Source organism: Dipodomys spectabilis, unplaced genomic scaffold, assembly GCF_019054845.1.
Source record: "Dipodomys spectabilis isolate Male_0828 unplaced genomic scaffold, ASM1905484v1 ptg000329l, whole genome shotgun sequence".
Taxonomy (NCBI): Eukaryota; Metazoa; Chordata; class Mammalia; order Rodentia; family Heteromyidae; genus Dipodomys; species Dipodomys spectabilis.
In genome coordinates, this window is record NW_024871006.1 from 3464147 (window position 1) to 3484897 (window position 20751).

At 44.4% G+C, this 20751-nt stretch overlaps 1 protein-coding gene across 2 annotated transcripts; it reads left to right on the plus strand.

Annotated features, from left to right (window-relative positions):
* The first annotated feature begins 1183 nt into the window (after positions 1 to 1183).
* Positions 1184 to 20085, plus strand: Polg2 (DNA polymerase gamma 2, accessory subunit). 2 transcript variants are annotated; one of them, XM_042702704.1, is made up of 9 exons: positions 1184 to 1834; positions 6130 to 6256; positions 6475 to 6580; positions 8769 to 8942; positions 12883 to 13023; positions 13138 to 13218; positions 14413 to 14513; positions 16321 to 16482; positions 20000 to 20085. In XM_042702704.1, the coding sequence occupies exons 1-9, from the start codon at positions 1288 to 1290 to the stop codon at positions 20022 to 20024; spliced, it is 1464 nt and encodes a 487-aa protein (XP_042558638.1). In that variant the 5' UTR covers positions 1184 to 1287; the 3' UTR covers positions 20025 to 20085. The 2 variants fall into 2 exon arrangements, with proteins under 2 accessions (XP_042558638.1, XP_042558639.1); XM_042702705.1 differs by lacking the exon at positions 20000 to 20085 and having other exon boundaries at positions 16321 to 16534.
* The last annotated feature ends 666 nt before the right edge of the window (positions 20086 to 20751 follow it).

Genomic DNA, 20751 nt, shown 5'->3' on the forward strand with positions numbered 1-20751 from the left:
GGGAAGTCTTCCAGAGACTAGATTCTGGGTTTTAAACAGAAGCTTTGATGGGAATGCCTTACCTAAATGTAAAGCAAATTAGAATATGTTGGCTGGGGACCTGGTATATAGGGGAGTGATGTTTCTAGGGCTAATCCGTTGAAAACTGATTCAGCCTGTTAACCTGAGTGGTTTTCAATGGTACGGTTAATCAAATCCATGGTTTTTAGAATGTTTTGGGATAGATTGGAGCATTTATTACGTATTTTACTGTTCAATGTCTTAATGTGGGCCTTTTAATTTGTAAATATTTATGAAAATGACTGTGGGGCCGTGGAAAAATATACCTATTTACCTTTGAAGTTTTAAAAGACAGTCCACTTTTTAGCATGTGTGTTGTGTCCAGCCTGTGGTTGTCTTTAACTAATAAATGTGATTTTTCTCCCCATTCTCTCCTTTATTTATTTGCGTAGAGGCCTTTTCTGGTGTGGATTCTTGAGTGGAAAACACACTTGGCATTGGCTTTGTAGTTGTATCTCGGTACGCCTACCCACTGGTTAATCATCGCCTGCACTTGACAGGAATGACTTCTTAGGCTTGTCCCGCAGGTCCACAATAAAGCATTTCCAGTGGTGTTGCTACGATTCAGTGGCCGCTACAAGTCCGAAGTCTGGCTGGTTCTACCGAGCCTGCTACCTTACCGAGATGTGGGACCAGCGAGTTACTCCCTTCAGTTGGGCTGGGCAGGCGGTCCGGGCCTGGGGGGGGGGGCTGCCGCCCCGGGGCGCCTCCGGGAGCCGCGCCCGCAGGCTCCAGGCTCCCACTTCACCACCCAGCCTGGTTTCTGTAGACGTCTAAAACGGAGCAGTTGTGCACAAGGGGGTGGCACAGAGCTAGTTTTTCTGGGTTGCCAAGAAATTAAACACCAGCGCGGCTAGGGAAGTGTAGTGACCGAGGCGGCGGGAAGGGCTCGTGGGTTCCGGTGAGGAGCGGCCGGTCAGCGGTCAGCCGCACGGTGCGGGAGGGGGGGGGGCTGGGGCGGGGCGGGGCTGGAGCGCCCCGGCGACGTCGGTTAGCGACGCCCCGCCCCCGGGGGTGGAGCACTCCGGGAAGGGCCGGACTAGAGGTTGTGGCGCACTTCCGGGGGCGGGACCAGCGACGCGCACACCCACTTCCGCTGCACGCGTGCGCCGCGGGGCCGGTTGTCTACAGTTGCAGCGGTTGTGTGTGTGTGCGTGTGCGTGTGCGCGCGTGTGCGTGTGCGTCGGCGGGTGGATGGAGCGCGGCGCTCTGTGACTCTCGGAGGAGATGCGCTCGGGGGCAGCCATCAGGGTCTGCCAGAAGATCTTCAGGTGTCTGTTCTCCGGGGTTGGGGGCCGAGTGGACGAGGGGCAGCCGGACCGGTGGTCGGAAAGGTGTTCGTTGGAAGAGCGGCTGGGCCCGCACGCGGAGGCGCTCGGGGACGCCGAGGCGGGGGCCGAGGCGCGGGCCGAGCCGCTGCTGGAGCTCTGTCAGAAGAGGCACTTTCTCCGGGGGAGCCAGCCGCGGCCTAGCCGCGACTCTCTCCTGAGCGGCTGCCACCCCGGCTTCGGACCTTTGGGCGTCGAGTTGCGGAGGAACCTGGCGGCGGAATGGTGGGCCTCGCTGGCGGCGTTCCGGGAGCAGGTCTTCGCGGTGGACGCCCCCCACCACCAGCCTGGCCCGACGGCGCCCGGGGACCCGGCCTTCGGGCTCGTCCCTGCCGAAGCCCTGCGAGAGATCTTGCAAGACAGAGATCTGAGCCAGGAGCAGCTAGTAGCGTGTCTTGAGAACTTAGTAAGAACTTCAGGCAAACTGCGGGAGAGTCTTCTTCACGGTACGGTTCTTCACCAATTTTTAAGCTTCCGAAACCAGGTGGGGGGGAGGGGGCGTGGAGAGGCCTTGTCGCGCAGGTTTGGGGATTGCAATTGACCCTTTACTCCCGTGCAAAGAACTGGTACCATCTTTTGAATCTAGCCCCAGTATATTAGTAAGTAGTCCATAACAATCGCTGCTGCCCGGAGGGAGCTGTAAAGCTGTCAGTTTCATGGAGTAACCCGTAGCACCCTAGCGTCCAGTTGAACAACCCTAGGATTGGACGTCGAGTCAAATCACGTGCTTGAGCCATTTGTTCATTGATTCCAAAACGTCCACCAGTACTCCTGTGGTTAAGCTTCAGTTTGACACGTAATATGGTGAATCAAGGGCTAACGTTATTCCAGAGCAAAAAGAAAAATTATCCCCCTGCCCCTCCGTTTTTCTTACTGAGAACTGATCTACAACCTGTTTGACCCTTTAGATAAAAATTTTTTTTGTTTTTTTAACTAATGAGACTTGGTTAAGTTTTATAGATTTTTTTTTTTTAATTAAGATAGGCTCTGAGTATGTATCCCCGCTGGCCTCTAACTAAGGATTCTCCTGCCTCAACCTCCTGAGCGCAGGAATTATTGGATATTGGTAGTTCTAGGGTGAATTCACAGTAATATGTAGGGCATCATTAGCATTTACAGTCAAATACAACAATGCAGAAATCATTGAAGAAAATTCACTGAAGTTCTTGATAGGACATACTGGCTGCCACAGGGTCTCTCTCCTCTTTGAGAAATGCTGCCTTTGCCATTTTGGTACAGTAGAGTAATGGAAAACACCCAAAACGTCTGAAGTTGTGAAAGTTAATGTTCCCACTCTTTAAAGATTTCCTTAATGAAATAAAGCTAACTAAAAAAAAAAAAAAACCTGGTAAAAATGTGGTAATTTTGATTTCTGATTCTTTATGCCATGGAATCTTTACCTTGGGGGTGTTAAATCATTGCCTGCTCATTGAGCACATCCCCAAACTGATCTTTCCTTTCCCATCTGATAAGTGAAGTCACTATCCTCATAATTACACACTTAGAAAATAGGACTTAGCTCTTGTTTTCTTAGTTCTTATTTTCTCGTCTTTTAAATACACATTCAAGCGTCTCTTCATGTGACATACATTTTCTTGCCTTTAGAAATTGCCAAATTGCCAAATCCTTTGGGTGTCTACTGTGTTTAGCGTAGTTACCAATCTTTCCTTTTTCTATTGTTAGTGCTCTTCTCTTCTGGCGCAGGTTTGGACTGTTCAGACAGCCTCTCTTTATGATGAGCTCTGTAAAAATTTGTAGTTATTCTGTTTCCAAAAACAGTTATTGCATCATCCACATGATCCTCTTATATCTGTGACTGCTTATATGTTAGACCTTTTCCTCGTCAACATTCTTGGACACATCAGTGATCTCAGCTTAGAGTCTGTTCACTTCCCTGTACTCCCCAAATCTTGGCTCCTCAGTGTATCTTGTTCCCTTGGTAGCTTCCCTTTCTTTAAACAGGCTAAAAAAAATTTTTTTTGGCCAGACTTTCTCACATAGACAATCTATAGTCTACTCAAATCAAGTAACACATGACTGTCTCTCAGTAATGTAGCTTAAGTGGATGAAGACTTTTTTCCTTGCTTTATTCTAAGTCAAATGTGGAATAATCTATTTCTATATATTATAAGATAAAGTAAATATAGCTAGGCTAATGTTAAAAGAATCAAGATTTTTTTTTCCTTATGAGGAAAAGGAGGAAGAAATATCAAAATAACAAGCCCGGCACCCATGGCTCACACCTATAATCCTAGCTACTCAGGAGGCTGAGATCTGAGGATCTCTGTTCAAAGCCAGCCCGGGCAGGAAAATTCGTGAGACTCTTATCTCCAATAAACGGCTAGAAAACCAGAAGTGGCGCTGTGGCTCAAGTGGTAGAGCGCTCGCCTTGAGCTGAAGAGCACAAGGACATCGCACAAGCCCAGAGTTCAAGCCCCATGACTGACAAAAAAAAAAAAAAGGGAAAATTTTAATAACCAAAGTGCACTTGTATCAGTATGAACTGACAATTTCAAACTTTTTTGCAAACTTTCTTTATCGAGAGGGCATAGAAGCAATGGCACTCATGAGCATTGGCACACCTGGTTCCCAAATCTTGGTTTCTAAAGTGAACCAGTGCTTGGAGAAATGCCGATTCCAGGTTTGGGGCAGGGAAAGTTCAAGGTAAGTTTGGAACACTACATAGTGCTAGAAAGCAAAGAATTACTTGAAGACTAGTGAGATACAAAGTGACACAGATGCTGCCATTAATAGGCTACCACTGGCTAGATTTGACACAAAATGAACATAAAGATAAAAAGTGATATCACACACTAAGAGTCTAAGAGTCCATAATGTTCATTAAAAATAAACAAGTAATCCGGGTGCCGGTGACTCACACCTGTAATCCTAGCTACTCAGGAGGCTGAGATCTGAGGATCACAGTTCAAAGCCAGCCAGGGCAGAAAGGTCTATGGGACTCTGATCTCCAATAAACCACTAGAAAACCGGAAGTGGCCCTGTGACTCAAGAGGTAGAGCACTCACCTTGCGCTGAAGAGCGCAAGGACAGTGCCCAAGCCCAGAGTTCAAGCCCCACGACCGACAAAAAAAAAAAGTACTTGAGGTAAAAGGGTGGAGCAGAAAGTGCAGAGAAAGTTACATTTTTCAGAAGCTATTCAACCGATGTAGGAGGAAAATTAGAAGAATCACCACTTTACAGTTTTACAACTAGTATAGCTGACTCAAGTATGGGTCATCAGTGGATCCTAAAATATTGGATGAAAGATTATAGGGGAGCAGGATATTGTTGGGCAGCAAATACTACTGTGAAGTACTCAAATCTGGTTTGCCAGTGGAGGAATAATTTGGTACTGAGTCCCATTATCAGGCAGGAAGATATACACATAAACCGTTTATCCCTGCTAAAAATAATTAGCTCACAATAAATCAAGGGTCCAGACAATCCCAAGTGTAAGATGATTGGTGATTAGTCTGGACTCAAATCAAGAGTATGTCAGTGGGCCAGGTGTGGAAGGATGTGGCTAGAATCTGAACAGTACAGAGACAGAGAAAGATTATAGTCTGGGATGTATAGTTCACTAGACTCCATCTCAAAAAAACAAGTCAGTATCATTGAAAGCAAAGTTGATGGGGAAGGAGTCCGTTAATGTTCTTAGTTAAGAGATTGAACAGACCTAATCAAAATGCAGTGCATAAGAACTGGTGCTATAATCGTCACTACTCAGGAGGCTGAGATTTGAGGATCACAGTTTGAAGCTAGCCTGGGCAGGAAACTCCAGTACCAAAACGTGCTGGAAGTGGAGCGATGACCCAAGTGGTAGAGCACTAGCCTTGAGTACAAAAGCTCAGGGACAGTGCCTAGCCCTGAGTTCAAGATCCAGGACTGGCACAAAAACAGAAGTGCATAGACTTAAATTTCATGAGCAAAATGATGGTATTTTATGGATGATAGTTGGAGCAGATAAAATAACAATTGTGTTAGATATTATGGAATTACAGTTAATTTTATGGTGCAATAGTATACAGAGCATATTGTTTGGTTTCAGAGCATATTGTTTGGTTTCAGAATATAAATACTGAAGTGTTTAGGCATCAGAGAAAGTATGACAGATGTTGATGGTTAAGTTTAGTCTCAACATTTATTATATACAAGTGTCTGTTGTACTGTTCTTTGAACATTAGTATAGATTTTAAAATCTCGAAGCTAAAAGTTATGAGGGCCAAGGCATTGGTGGCTCACACCTGTAATCCTAGCTATTCAGGAGGCTGAGATCTGCGGATTGTGGTTGGAAGCCAGCAGGGGCAGGAAAAGTCTGTGAGGCTCGTATCTCCAATTAACCACACACACAAAAAAAAATAAAAGTTGAGCTGTGGCTCAAGTGGTAGTTTGCTAGCCCTGAGCATAAAAGCTCAGAGACAATGCGCAGGCCCAGAATTCAAACAGAGAAAAAAAAGTCATGGGGAAACCATGCGATTAAAGTCTGCCTATATTAGCTCTGTGCTACTATGTTAACATTATTTCTGTCTGTCTGTTGAGACCGGGTCTAGCTGTGTCTCCCAGGCTGGCCTGGATCTAGACATCCTCCAGCTCAACCCTTCCTGCAGGCAGGCTGGGTGACCAGCATGTACCCTCATGCTCAGCCTCAACATTAGTATACTAGTAGTATGTGTGTAGATTGACAAAAACAGTTCAGATCTATGGGACAGATTTATACAATGATTGATTTGTCTTTTGGCAGGTGCCTTGGAGCACTATGTTAATTGCCTGGATCTGGTAAACAGAAGGCTACCTTATGGCCTTGCTCAGATTGGAGTGTGCTTTCATCCTGTTTCTGACACTAAGCAGATCCTTAATGGTGTTAAAAGGTACAGAATGGGCTGGGAATGTGGCTAAGGAGAAGCTCAGGGGCGGTGCCCAGGCCCTGAGTTCAAGCCCCAGGACTGGCAAAAAAAAACAAAAAAAGTAACAAATCACCCAGTCTTAGAGTAAAGTAGTCAAGAATCAGACAAGTCATTTCTACATTGGGTTAGATTATACAACTTCCAAATAAACTAACTTTCTGACCTATTTTCATCTTCCAAAGAATTGGTGAGAAGACCGAAGCGTCACTGGTATGGTTTACTCCCCCGAGGACTGCAAGCCAGTGGCTTGATTTCTGGTTGCGTCATCGGCTCCTATGGTGGAGAAAGGTACTACAATAATAACTTTAAGAATCATTAGGTAGCCAGGCGCTGGTGGCTCACACCTGCAATCCTAACTACTCACGAGGATGGGCTGAAAGTCTGTGAGACTGATTTCCAAGAATGCACTCTGAAAACCAGAAGTAGCACTGTGGCTCAAGTGGTAGAGCACTTGCCTTGAGCTGAAGAGCTGAGGGACAGCGCCCAGGCTGAGTTCAGGCCACCCTTTATAAATCAAATTTGATTTGGTGTTCCAGTGTGTGTGTGTTATGTGTGTGTGTGTGTGTGTGTGTGTGTGTTGTCCCTAGAAAGCAGGCCTGGTGTCACTCTGTCACTGAGCCCTTCCTCCGGCTTTACTGCATGTGTAAGAACTAGCTATAATAAATCAAGTACAAAGAGGATTTTTTTTTTTTTTTGGTCTGTCATGGGCTCAGGGTCTGGACACTGTCCTTGAGGTTTTTTGTGCAAGCCTAGTGCTCTACCACTTTGAGCCACAGTTCCACTTCTGGTTTTCTCTGGTTAATTGGAGATGAGTCCCATGAACTTTCTTACCTGGGCTGGCTTTGAACCTCAATCTTCAGATTTCATCCTCCTAAGTAGCTAGAATTACTGGTGTGAGCCACCACAGCCAGAGGGGATTTTTTTTTTTTTTGTCCAGATAACAGGGTTACTTTGATAAAGTCTTATGAAACTCAGATGCTTTTTGCTGCTTAAAGTGGAATAGAGTTGGAATGTTGCCCACTCCTACAGTCTCAGATTTTGCTGCCTACATCCTTGGTCTCTGTGTTAATCAAAATGGTACTGAAATGAAGTGTGAAGTCAGCATTTTTGTCATACTGTTGCCTGGCCTTTTTCCAATTCTTAAAAAATCTCAAGCTTAGCTGGGGTCCGTTGGTTCGTACCTGAAATCCTAGCCACTCAGGAGGCTGAGTAGGATGGCAGTTTGGTGCCAGCCTGGGCAGGAAAGTCCGTGAAACTCTTATCTCCAAGTGACCATCCTAAAACCAGAAATGAAGCTGTGGCTCAAAGTGATAGAGTGCTAGCCTTGTATGAAAAAGCTCAGGGACAGTGCCTAGACCCTGAGTTAAAGCCTCATGACTAACCAGAAAAAAAAAAACAAAAAAAACAGAAAATCCTCAAACTTCACCTTCACTAAAAGGAAAACCCACAAAAAATCATCGACAGAAGGGTGAGGACTATGTGATGACAGTACCTTCTTCTGCTTCACCATTCCGGGGCTTGAATAGGGCTTGGGTGCTGGCCTTGAGCTTTTGTGCTCAAGGCTAATGCCTGTACTAGCTTCCAACCATAATCCTCAGATCTTGGCCTTCTGAATAGCTAGGATTACAGGTGTGAACCACCAGTGTCTGGCTCTGTGTGTGTGTGTGTGTGTGTGTGTGTGTTTGTATGTGTACCTGTACATGTGCATGTGGCATGTACCAGTAGAGGAGCTTGAGCTCAGGGCCTAGGCACTGTCCTTAAGCTTTTTTGCTCAAGGCTGGTGCTCTACCACTTGAGCAATACCTCCACTTCCAGCTCTTTAATAGTTAATTAGACATGATTCTCACAGACTTTCCTATTTAGACTGGCTTCAAACTGTAATCCTCAGACCTCAGTCTCCTGAGCAGTTAGGATTATACAGGCAGGTACCTGGCAATATTTTATTCCATTAGTTCCTGTGCAACTTCCCCTCTTACTTACTCAAGTAGTAAGACTTGTTTCAGATTCAAAGCCAGTTTGTTGGCAATAGACTCACTTATACATAGTAAATATCACGATTTTTATTTGAGACTTGCCTAGTTTCAGTCCAGTGTTGAATAAAAAGTTTCAGGCAACTTTAATTCTAAAAGGAAGACCCACAAATAACAAATGACCTCACAGAAGCTCTAATTCTTAGGGCTAGTTACGAGATAGATGAGAAATTTTTATTTTTTTGTTTTTGTTTTTGTTTTTGGGTCCGGTCATGGGCCTGAACTCTGGGCTTGGGCGCTGTCCCTCAGCTCTTCAGCTCAAGGCTAGCGCTCTACCACTTGAGTCACAGCGCCACCTACCAGCTTTTTTTTCTGCTTGTATGGTGCTGAGGAATCGAACCCAGGGCCTCATGCATGCAAGGCAAGCACTCTACCACTGAGCCACCTTCCCAGCCCGAGAAATGTTTTAATAAATTAGCAAGGCAAATGAAAACTTTCTTTTCCAGTTTGCCATGAGTCCATCTAACTTCAGCAGCAGTGATTGTCAGGATGAAGAGGGACGGAAAGGAAGCAGACTTTACTACAATTTTCCCTGGGGAAAGGAGCCAGTAGAGACTCTGTGGAATCTAGGAGATCAAGAACTTTTGCACACGTATCCTGAAAATACGTCTAAATTACACGTATGTTTTACCTCAAGCTCCTGGGTTCTTCACCCACATTCTCTGAACCACTTGAGAATAATTGCACACACAGTGTTTCACAACCAGTTAATACTTCAAGGTTTGTTTTTCAAGTGATACACATCCACATAACCGCTCTACAAGCATCAGAGGGAGAAAATTCACGGAATCCCACTCTTTTCCTAAAACCCTGGAGATGTAACTAATTATCCCATAATACCATTTTTAGGTCCAGGATCCAATCCCGGGTGGTGTATTTAGTAGAGTTGTCATGTTCCTCGCCTCCTTCCAATGAATACTTCCTTCTGTCTCTCCTGTCCTTCATGGCTAAAACACTTGGGAAGAATATAGGCAATTGCTCTGTTCAAGGTCCCTTGGCATGGATTTGTCTAGTATTCCCTCATAATTTGCATGCTTCTGCCAGAAATGACAAGAAGTAATGCTGCCCATCCTTGGCGCCACATTAGGAGCCTGATGGCATCAGTCTATTCTTCCTGGGGCTAAGTTAGCTCATGTGGTTAAGACAGAGTTCTTCAGCATGAAGCTAATACATGTTTATATTCAATAATGAACATAAGTAAATGCCTAAAGAACTTTGGTAACTAACTTGATTTTCTGTTTGTAGCATCTACAGTGATTCTTGACCAAATAAGTAGGTGCTGTCAAGCACAGGGGCTTGAATTTGGGACCTGGGTATTGTCCTGAGTCACAGCATCACTTCCAGCTTTTTTTTTTTTTGAGTAGATCATTGGAGATAAGAGTCTCATGGGGACTTTTCTGCCCAGGCTGGCTTAGAACCAAGATCCTCAGATCTCAGTCTCCTGAGTAGCTAGGATTACAGGCGTGAGCCACTGGCACCCTGGCTCTTGTATATTTATAAATTAGGTCTAGCTTCCCTGTATGAAGGAAAACACATCTTTTTAAAAATGTATATTGGTATGCCCTCACAGGTTCCTATTTTCTCACAGTGTCACAGATCTCTTACTATGTTGTTGCTCTTGATCCTTGGGTTGTCCTAGACTTTGCCACTTACCTATTGCCATATCTCCAGCCATTCTGTCCACCTACACTCCTTACTTTTTATACCGGCAGATTGTTTCAAGATCATTCTACATTTTCTTGATCTAGCTGTGGAGTCAACCAATTCTCCAAGGAATCTTGACTGCCATTAAAGGAAAATTGTATTTAAAACTTGAGATTCTTAACTGTGAGGTATACTCCTTATAATGGACATCATTGCTTCTGAGCCCGCTTGTGGACACAACTGGGAAACACTGTAGATGATTACTTACATACACATTTACATACTGACCTCATGTCTAGATCTGTTAGAATTTAGGGGTTCACACATGTTCCTCAAATTGCATGTCAGTGCTTTTCTTCTTTTCACATAATTCTTTTCTTTGATGATAAGAAACCTGGCTCTGAGTATCTTCAGTGTATTTACTTCATTTTCATTTACTGCATGTAACTACACTCCCTACCACAAGCCCTGGATACGCCAGCCCTCTCCCCTCCTCCTGATGGATATTTGGCCCAGGAGAAGGACGGAGAAAGAGGCTAGCGTGAAAGCCTGACCCTGGACATGCTACTCTGTCCTGCAACCCCCTCGCTGAATGTTCTCAGCGGATGTTCATGTAACTTGCAGGCGATTTTATAGAATATTTTCAGTGTACCTGTGTTTGATTTGGACCTAGCACCTGATGTCAGTGAAATTTTCCACTGGTAGTCTCATGTTGGTGCTTAAAAATTTTGGAATTTGCAATCTTTGGATGAACTATAGTTCATACAGTGATAATGGAAAGAAAGAGAATGGTAGTAGAAGTATTACTGTGTAAAACTTGAATTTTTTTTTTTTTTTTTGGTCGGTCGTGGGGCCTGAACTCTCCGCCTGGGCGCTGTCCCTCAGCTCAAGGCTAGCGCTCTACCACTTGAGCCACAGCGCCACTTCCGGCTTTTTTTTTTTTCCCTGTGTGGTGCTGAGGAATCGAACACAGGGCCTCATGCATGCAAGGCAAGCACTCTACCACTGAGCCACCTTCCCAGCACCCAAAACTTGAAATTTTTTACAAGTAACTTTTTTTTTGGTCAGCCGTGGGGCTTTAATTCAGGGCCTGGGTGCTATCACTCAGCTTTTTGCTCAAGACTGGTACTCTGTTACTTTGAGCCACAGCTCTGCTTACAGTTTTTTGGTGGTTAATTGTGGAGATAAAAGTCTCGTGAATTTTCCTGCCCTGGCTGGCTTCAAACCACAATACTCAGATCTCAGCCTCTCTTTAGTAGCTAGGATTAAAGGTATGAGCCACCTGTGCCTAGCGGCTACAGGTAGCATTAAAAAAAAAAAGATTCTTATCAAGTTAAAAGAAGAAATAAATCAGTTAATTTAAATTATATATATATATATATATATATACATACACATATAATAGTGTTAATCCAATTATGTAACTAACCCTACATTTTATTTATTTATTTATTTAAAAAAAAATTTTTTTTTGGTCCGGTCATGGGGCCTGAACTCGGGGCCTGGGCGCTGTCCCTCAGCTCTTCAGCTCAAGGCTAGCGCTTTACCACTTGAGCCACAGCACCACTTCCGGCATTTTTCTTTTTGCTTATGTGGTACTGAGGAATCAAACCCAGGGCCTCATGCATGCAAGGCAAGCGCTCTACCACTGAGCCACCTTCCCAGTCCCTAACCCTACATTTTAGAAAATTATACCCACAATGCCGGAAGTGGCACTGTGGCTCAAGTGGTAGAGCGCTAGCCTTGAGCTGAAGAGCTGAGGGACAGCGCCCAGGCCCAGAGTTCAGGCCCCACGACCGGACCCAAAAAAAAAAAAAAAAAGAAAATTATACCCAAGCCCCTTTCCGTAAACACATCAACTCCCCCCCACCAGGGCTTTCCTGACATTTATTAGTAATCTACAAACTTAGATTTTACTTGCATGATGGTGAATGGTTGTAATCCCAGCACTCTGCTGAGATAAGATGATTGATAGTTCAAGGCCAGCTGGACTACAGTAGACCCTGTCTAAAAAGAAAAACAAGGTTTCATTTTCCAAAACGTCTCACTTAGGAAGCAATGAAAAGATAGTGATGCCTAGGTCCCACTCCATATGAGTTAGTTGATCCTGTCTGAACTAACTAGGCTAGGCTGCTAGGCTGGTGATTGTAATGTGGCTAGCTGAGTCCCACTGATTGAAACCTCAGGCTCCCTGAGGATAGAGAACAATGCCTAGCAGACCTGGCATGAAGTAGGTGCTTTGTAAAGTGAATTTATAATTTTGTACTCTGATGGTATAATTCTAAGATTCATCATTTATGTTTTTTGTCAAAATTCTGTTTCTTGAGTTCAAGCTTTTGCCCATTGGCTGGCACTCTACCATCTGAGCCACACCTCCAACCCCTAAGATACATAATTTAAAGAAAGTTCTGAGCCGGGCGCTGGTGGCTCATGCCTGTAATCCTAGCTACTCAGGAGGCTGAGATCTGAGGATCGCGGTTCAAAGCCAGCCCAGGCAGGAGAGACCGTGAGACTCCTATCTCCAATAAACCACCAGAAAACCGGAAGTGGCGCTGTAGCTCAAGTGGTAGAGTGCTCGCTTTGAGCTGAAGAGCTGAGGGACAGCGCCCAGGCCCAGAGTTCAAGCCCCACGACCGACCAAAAAAAAAGAAAGTTCTGAGCCGGGCACCAGTGGCTCACACCTGTAATCCTAGCTACTCAGGAAGCTGAGATCTGAGGATCGCAGTTCAAAGCCAGCCCAGGCAGGAAAGTCCATGAGACTCTTATCTCCAATAAGCCACTAGAAAAGCGGAAGTGGTGCTGTGGCTCAAGAGGTAGAGTGCAGGGACAGGGCCCAAGCCCAGAGTTCAAGCCCATGACTGACCAAAAAAAAAAAAAGTTCTGCTAAAGCATGCTGTTTTGTTCTTTTCTGTAAAGGGCCGAGATGGGCGGAAAAATGTGGTTCCTTCCGTTCTGTCTGTAAATGGGGATCTGGACTGCGGCGTGTTGGCTTACCTCTATGACTCTCTCCAGCTCACAGAGAACTCCTTTGCAAGGAAGAACACCCTTCATAGAAAGGTGCCTTTGCTATTTCAGCGATGGGCCTGGGACACTAAACTGTAGGGTCTTGTTTTTCCTTTTAGCTATGAATTAAACTTTTTTCTTCCCTTTCCACCTCCTTATTTGCCTTAGGTCCTTAAACTTCACCCTTGTTTAGCCCCTGTTAAGGTTGCTTTGGATATGGGAAGAGGCTCCACAGTGGAATTAAGACAGGTGAGTTAAACAAGTCTAAATGTCATGCGTTCATTCTAATGCTTAGTGCAGGCAAACTGGGAAGATTTCCATTTGAAGTTTTATTTTTATTTCATTTGTGGGTGATGAGCTGCAGATCAGTACTGTGGTTCAAGTGGTAGAGCGCTAGCCTTGAGCTGAAGAGCTGAGGGACAGTGCCCAGGCCCAGAGTTCAAGCCCCACGACCGACAAAAAAAAAATTCCTGGCTCTTAGGATAAAGACACTTGCACATCCATGTTCATTGCTGCACTATTCACAAGAGCTAAGTTATGGAAACAGTCCAGATGCCCTACACCAGCTGAGTGGATCAAGAAAATGTGGTATCTGTATACAATGGAATTTTACTCACCCATTAGAATAATGTCATTTGCAGGAAATGGATGGACCTCTAGAACAAATCATGTTAAGTGAAGTAAGCCAGGCTCGGAGGGACAAATGATGCATATTTTCTCTCATATATGGAAGCTAAATCTAAAATAAAATACAACTGGGCATGATAATACATACAGGGCTCAATGCATTTACACACAGACCAAAGGAGGTTCTGTTTGGGGAGGAATTCAAAGGCATAACACCTCTGAGCAACTAAAGTACTGTTTATCAAAAGGAATACAAGGAAATGGAAACTTTTTTGGGGGTGGGGATGGGAATAGAGGGAGTCCTGGTAAGCAAATGTAGTCACTGTATTCAAAGCACTCTACATAAAAAGTGAACCATGGGGGCTGGGAAGGTGGCTCAGTGGTAGAGCGCTTGCCTTGCATGCATGAGACCCTAGGATCAATTCCTCAGCACCACATAAGCAGAAAAAGCCAAAAGTGGCACTGTGGCTCAAGTGGTAGAGCACTAGCCTTGAGCTGAAGAGCTGAGGGACAGCGCCCAGGCCCAGAGTTCAGGCCCCATAATCGACCAAAAAAAAAGTTTGCTTTTGAATAATAATGGTGGTAAAAATTCTTACTTAGTGTAAAAATAGATTTTCACCTAGCATTCAGTTTGCAGTACTTGATTTCATTGTCAGAGAAAGTGTACTAAATTTATAAAGTATATAAATTATAAGCAATATTGTATAACTAAAGAAATTGAAGCCTATTTTAGAGATTGAAAATGTATGGTTTCACAAAAAATCAGGTATTAGCTCTTTGTTCTTTCATATGTGAAGTCTTTGTACTTTCTTCCAGGTTTGTCAAGGGCTGTTTAATGAATTACTAGAAAATGGAATCTCTGTGTGGCCTGGTTATCAGGAGACTGTGCACTCCTCAATGGATCAGCTCTATTCAAAGTAAGAAGTATCTGCCTTATTAAAACCATCTTATCAGGGGCTGGGAAGATGGCTCAGTGGTAGAGCGCTTGCCTTGCATGCCTGAGGCCCTGGGTTCGATTCCTCAGCACCACATAAGCAAAAAGAAAAAAGCCGGAAGTGGTGCTGTGGCTCAAGTGGTAGAGCACTAGCCTTGAGCTGAAGAGCTGAGGGACAGCGCCCAGGCCCAAAGTTCAGGCCCCACAACCGGACCAAAAGATAAATAAATAAATAAAATAAAACCGTCTTATCAGAGTGTTAGGGTGTATGTCTCTTTAGGGTAGTAGAAACTTAATTAAGTAACTAAGGTAAGTGCTCACTTTCCCTTCACAAAGCTGTGACCCTCTCCCTTCAGCTAACTACTACAGCAGGAACAGTATTGGGCAGGTGATTTGATTGCATGCTTGGTATAATTCCAAGACTCAGTCGTGAAGTGCAAATATCTCAGTTTACCAGTTGATCAGGACTGAAGTTAGGTGTGCACGATGCATTTGTTGAATCAGGGTTGGAAGCACATGAATGCAGTGCACATGAATGCAGTGCCTTTCCTTGCTGGCATTGTGGGTCATTCCTGAGACTAAGCAAAAGAAAATGATCCATGCGTAAAAAGGACGGAACTTGGCAGTTCTCACAGGTTCTAAAACTTTACTCAGATAATTTTGTGTGTCTTCTGCACTTAGGTATAGTAGTAAACAAAAGTTTCTTGATCTTACAAAGCTTAATTTTAGTGGGAAAAAATAGACAATAAATAATGAGCCCCTTCCCCCTTTGTGCAATTAGTAAATATTAATAACCCAAAAGAGAAAATCAACAACGGAATAAATAAATAGTAGTTTCTGATGGAGCCCTATAAATAAAATGAGCATTTAATGAAATAGTTCAATTTGGTAATGATTATTGAACTAGAAACTGCAAGTTAGCATACCAAGTTGTAAATGAATCATGGATTTGTCATAATTTGTTGTATACCATATCTTCATTACTATTGAGTATTTTACAAGGCTGTAGTCTAAAAATATTGTTGTTGGATTCTAGTCAAGTTTCAAAGGCTGCAGTTATTGTGACAGTTATCAGTGTGTATATCTTAGGTGGTTTTTCAGTTCTTGTTTTTTTTTTTGTTTTGTTTTGTTTTTTTTTGTCGGTCGTGGGGCTTGAACTCTGGGCCTGGGCGCTGTCCCTCAGCTCTTCAGCTCAAGGCAAGCGCTCTACCACTTGAGCTACAGCTCCACTTCCGGTTTTCTGGTGGTTTATTGGAGATAGGAGTCTCACGGTCTCTCCTGCCCGGGCTAGCTTTGAACCGCGATCCTCAGATCTCAGCCTCCTGAGTAGCTAGGATTACAGGCGTGAGCCACCAGAGCACCCTGCTCTTGTTGTTTTTTGTTGTTGTTTTTGCCAGTGCTGGGGCTTGAACTCAGGGCCTGGGCACTGTTCCTGAACTTCTTTTGCTCAAGGCTAATGCTCTACCACTTGAGCCACAGCACCATTTCTGACTTTTTCTGTGTAAGTGGTACTGAGGAATTGACCCCAGGGCTTCTTGCATGCTAGGCAGGCCCTCTACTGCCAAACCACATTCCCAACCCTGACTTTTCAGTTCTTAATGTAAGTTCAAAACTTACTTTTGAATATGACTCAGAAACAAAATTGACAGATAGTTTTTGTTCAGCTCTCAAGCCATGGACTCTGTGAGTTTTTGAGTTGAAAAATGGCATGTACTATAAAGCAACAAAAGCTAGCAACGCGAGGATTTACTTTATATTGTGCTCATGTATTTTTTCAACTGTTTTCTTAGGTATGATGAAATGAGTGTCCTTTTCACAATCCTGATCACAGAGTCCACTTTGGAGAATGGCTTAGTGCACCTGAGAAGCAGAGACACCACCATGAAGGAAATGATGCACATAGCCAAACTAAAGGACTTTTTAACCAAGTATATATCCGCGGCTAAAAACGTGTAGGCTTTCACACTGACATAATAAACATTCTTCTTCCCTTATTTGGTTGTAGTATATTAACTTAGTTCTTTTAATTCCTTTATATTTATAAAATAAATATTTTGGGCTAATTTGATTTTTGTAATTTATTGATCTGCTTATTTATTGTCAGTTGTGGGTCTTGAGCTCAGCCTGCGCACTATCGCTGAGTTTTTGCTCAAGGCTAGCATTGTACTACTTTGAGCTGTAGCTGCACTTCCAGTTTTGGGGTGATTAATTAGAAATGAGAGTTTCACAGACTGTCCTTCCCCAGGCTGGCTTCAAACTGTGATTCTCAGATCTCAGTCTTCTGAGTAACTAGGATTATAGTTTTGAGCCACTAGTGCCCAGCTAATTTGATTTTATTAAATTTTTATTTACTTATTTATTTTTGCCAGTCCTGAGGCTTGAACTCTGGGCCTGGGTACTGTCCCTGAGCTTCTTTTGCTCAAGGCTAGTGCTCTACCGCTTAAGCCACAGCTCCACTTCTGGCTTTTTTTGTTTATATGATACTGAGGAATCGAACCCAGGCCTTCATACATGCACGGCAAGCACTCTACCACTAAGCCACATTCCTAGCCCTGATTTTTTTTAAATTATACTTTTGGTATATTTTGTTGTATTGAGAATATATTCAGCTACAAGAAACAAAAATTCTATTATACTGGTTTAAATGAATTGGAGTTTTTCTTTTTTCTTTTTTTTTTGGGGGGGGTCCGGTCATGGGGCCTGAACTCTGGGCCTGGGCACTGTCCCTCAGCTCTTCAGCTCAAGGCTAGCACTCTACCACTTGAGCCGCAGCGCCTACCTCCGGCTTTTTTCTTTTTGCTTATGTGGTACTGAGGAATCGAACCCAGGGCCTCAGGCATGCAAGGCAAGTGCTCTACCACTGAGCCACCTTCTCGGCCCCGAATTGGAGTTTTTCTTATCTCACAAGAAGCCCAAAAGCTAAGCATGGTGGCATACTAGCATTTGGGAGGCTAAAGTCAGAGGATCACAAATTAGTGGCCAGCCTGGGCCACATAGTGAGATCTTGTCTCCAAAGAGCAAACGAGGATAGGTGGTCTGTCACTAGTGTAACTTTATGGCTCAGGACTGACTCAGGCTATTTTAATACTTTACCATCTTTTTTTGTTTTGTTTTGTTTTCAGTCATGGGGCTTGAACTCTGGGCCTGGGCACTATCCCTGAGTATTTCAGCTCAAAGTGAGCACTCTACCACTTGAGCCACACCACCCTTCCAGTTTTCTGGTGGTTTATTGAAGATAAAAGTCTCACTGAGTTTCCTGCCCGGGCTGGCTTTGAACTGCGATCCTCAGCTCTCAGCCTCCTGAGTAGCTAGGATTGCAGGTGTGAGCCACCTGTGCCAGGCTTCTGCTTCACCATCTTTAGTTTGCTGACTTCTGTCTTTCTGTTTGTTGCCGTATGATTGCCGCCAGTTCCTGTATTCTCAGCCGTCTTGTCCACCTTCTAAATTAGGAACCGGTAGTCAGGAGTCTTCCCATTTTAATTAGGAAAGCAAAAGCTTCCCTATCAGAAGACTTGTTTATATTTCATTGGTCAGAACTGGGTCATGGTCCTAAACCAATCAGTATCTAAGAGAATGAGAATATGCCGGTTTACATCAAATAGAATGTCCCTCTTGGGGCCACAGTAGTGTCTTACTCTCTCTATGGTGTGTTTCAAATGTTTTTAAAACCCATTTCAAGTGTGCTTCTATAGAGTCTGCTACATTTATACTGCCAAATATTTAAAAAAAAATTTTTTTTTTTGGTTGTGGGCTTGAACTCAGGGCCTGGGCGCTGTCCGAGTTCTTTTTCTCAAAGCTAGCACTCTACCAGTTTGAGCCACAACCCCACTTTCAGCTTTTGAGTGGTTAATTGGAGGTGAGAGTCTCACAGGGACTTTTCTGCCCAGGTTGGCTTTGAACCACGATTCTCATATATCAGCCTTCTGAGTAGCTAGGATTCTAGGCGTGAGCACTAGCACCCAGCACAAATATCAAATATCCTAAAACCAAACTAAAAATTATAACATTGATTTTTGAAAATAAATGTTAGGGGTAATCTTAACCATTGTAGCTTATTTCATGTCTGATTCCAATATATTTGGAATAATTGATCTCAGGTTGGTTTTTGACTATTTAGATTTTGTCTATTGTATTTAAACTTTTTTTTAAAGGTTATTTGCTTGCTTCTTTGCATATTTGTTCTGTGGTACTGGGGCTGGAGCCAGGGACCTCATGCATAGCAGACAATGGCTTTAGCACCTGAGCCCTCCTGTGAAGCCTGTTAGTGTAGCACCTCTGTGGTGTGGCTCAACCTGTCCTCAGAGTTCCAGTAGATTGGGAGTTGACTCCAGGGTGCTTCAGGTTCCATTTTGTGGTGGTACTGAGGACTGAAGTAAGCCTTGTGCTTGCTAGGCAGGACCTCTGATTTGAGTCATACCTCAAGCCCTTGAGTTCAGTTTCTACTTCTTTGGGTGTGGTTCTGAGGCTTGAACTCAGGGCCTAGGATCTGTCCCTGAGCTTTTGTGCTGAAGGTTAGCACTCTACCACTTGAGGCACAGCTCCACTTCCAGCTTTTTGAGTGACTAATTGGAGATAGACTCACAGACTTTCCTGCCTGGGCTGGTTTTGAACCATGATCCTCAGATGTAAGCCTCTTGAGTAGTTACGATTACAGGCATGAACCACTCACTGGCACCTGGCCAGAGTTCAGTTTTTGGAGGGCAAGTGTTTCATGGGTGTTTTTTGTTATTATTTGTTTTCACCATGGGGCTATAATAATGTCTGGTTTCTTTTTTGAACATGCTGACCGCTGGTCAATCAATGCCTAGATCAGTTTGTTTGAAAAATGGTGATATTCTGGTCTTAGTTAACTGAAGTAGTACTATGAAAAAAGACTTCTCACTTCCTATCTGCTTACTAGCGGTATGAAAAAAGTAGGGTCAGGGCAGGACCCTTCCTTCTCCTTTGGAGTTAGGAATCATGATCTTCACACATTCCCATCCGTGGCCACCAGGAGCCTGCCTGTTCATGTTGGCTCGTGGTTATTTTGACATGTTAATATTCTTTGATAGTTTCTACTGGTTTTTGTTGGGTTGTTTTGTTGTCTTTTCTTTTTTTGTCTATCCTGGGGCTTGGGCACTGTCCTTCAGCTCTTCAGCTCAAGGATAGCGCTCTACCACTTGAGCCACAGCGCCACTTTCGGTCTTCTAGTGGTTTATCAGAGATAAGAGTCTCACGGACTTTTCTTGCCGGCTTTGAACTGTGATCCTCAGATCTCAGCCTCCTGAGTAGCTAGGATTACAGGCAGGAGCTACCGGTGCTATCGGCTGTTTTATTGTCTTTCAAGTCCCAGGATGTGAGGGACACTGTGTTCCATCCTGGAAGGATGGAACTGCCATGTGTCAAATGGCATTCCAGCCCGGCTCCCTGTGCTTTGTGTGTGTTTCTTCTTTATCTGTGGCGTGAAGATATTGCTGAAATTGTCCAAAGTCCTCAGGTACCTCCAGATAGCTGAGGAGGAGAAAGGACGCGTGTCTGGTGATCTGTAGCAGGAGGCCAAGCTGCCGGAGGAGCTGAAAGGACTCACCGCGGATGACCATGTGCAGGGTGGAGCCCTGAGTCCTCCAGATGTTGAGAGAAAGAAAATGATGCCCTTTCTTTCCATAGAGAAAAGATGGGCCATAGGATCCATCACCACGCTGGAGGAAGTGAGTAGCAAAGTTTTAACATTGGTCATGAGGCTCCAGTTGTTCCTGCGTTGACTAATAGTGAACGAGCCAAAAGGGTTCTCCCAAGGGTCAGGATGCTAGTCACCATGAAGGTGACGTTATTAATGCCGACGGTGGCAGGGAGTTAGTAGAGTGATGGCAGCAGGCACTGGCTCTGTTCAGACCCAACAGTGGCTCCGTGTAGGCCCTGGAATGACAAACCACTATTGGCTGGCATCAGGGAATCCCTTGGGCTGAGGGTCCCTGGCCCGGAAGAACCTATTCCCCACAAACACCTGGCTTCCCCCACTATGGACCTGCCCAGTGCGGAAACAAGACCCAGCAATGACAGGGCCCCGGGAATCACAGCCCTTCACTGGGGGAGACCCTCTATTCCCGTCTCCACCTCAGCCTCCAGCGCGCTCCGCTTTCCTTCCTCTCCACTTCATGAGACAAGTGAATTCTGGGTCTCAGGGATGAGGTGCACACGCCATCTGGGGTGCCATTTACACTCTGATCTCAAGTCAGAAGGGC

Coding starts and splice junctions, on each gene's coding strand:
- Polg2 (XM_042702704.1), top strand. CDS start 1,288: ATGCGCTCGGGGGCAGCCATCAGGGTCTGCCAGAAGATCTTCAGGTGT. Junction 1,835..6,129: donor GCGGGAGAGTCTTCTTCACG/GTACGGTTCTTC, acceptor GTCTTTTGGCAG/GTGCCTTGGAGCACTATGTT. Junction 16,483..19,999: donor ATATCCGCGGCTAAAAACGT/GTAGGCTTTCAC, acceptor AATTGTCCAAAG/TCCTCAGGTACCTCCAGATA.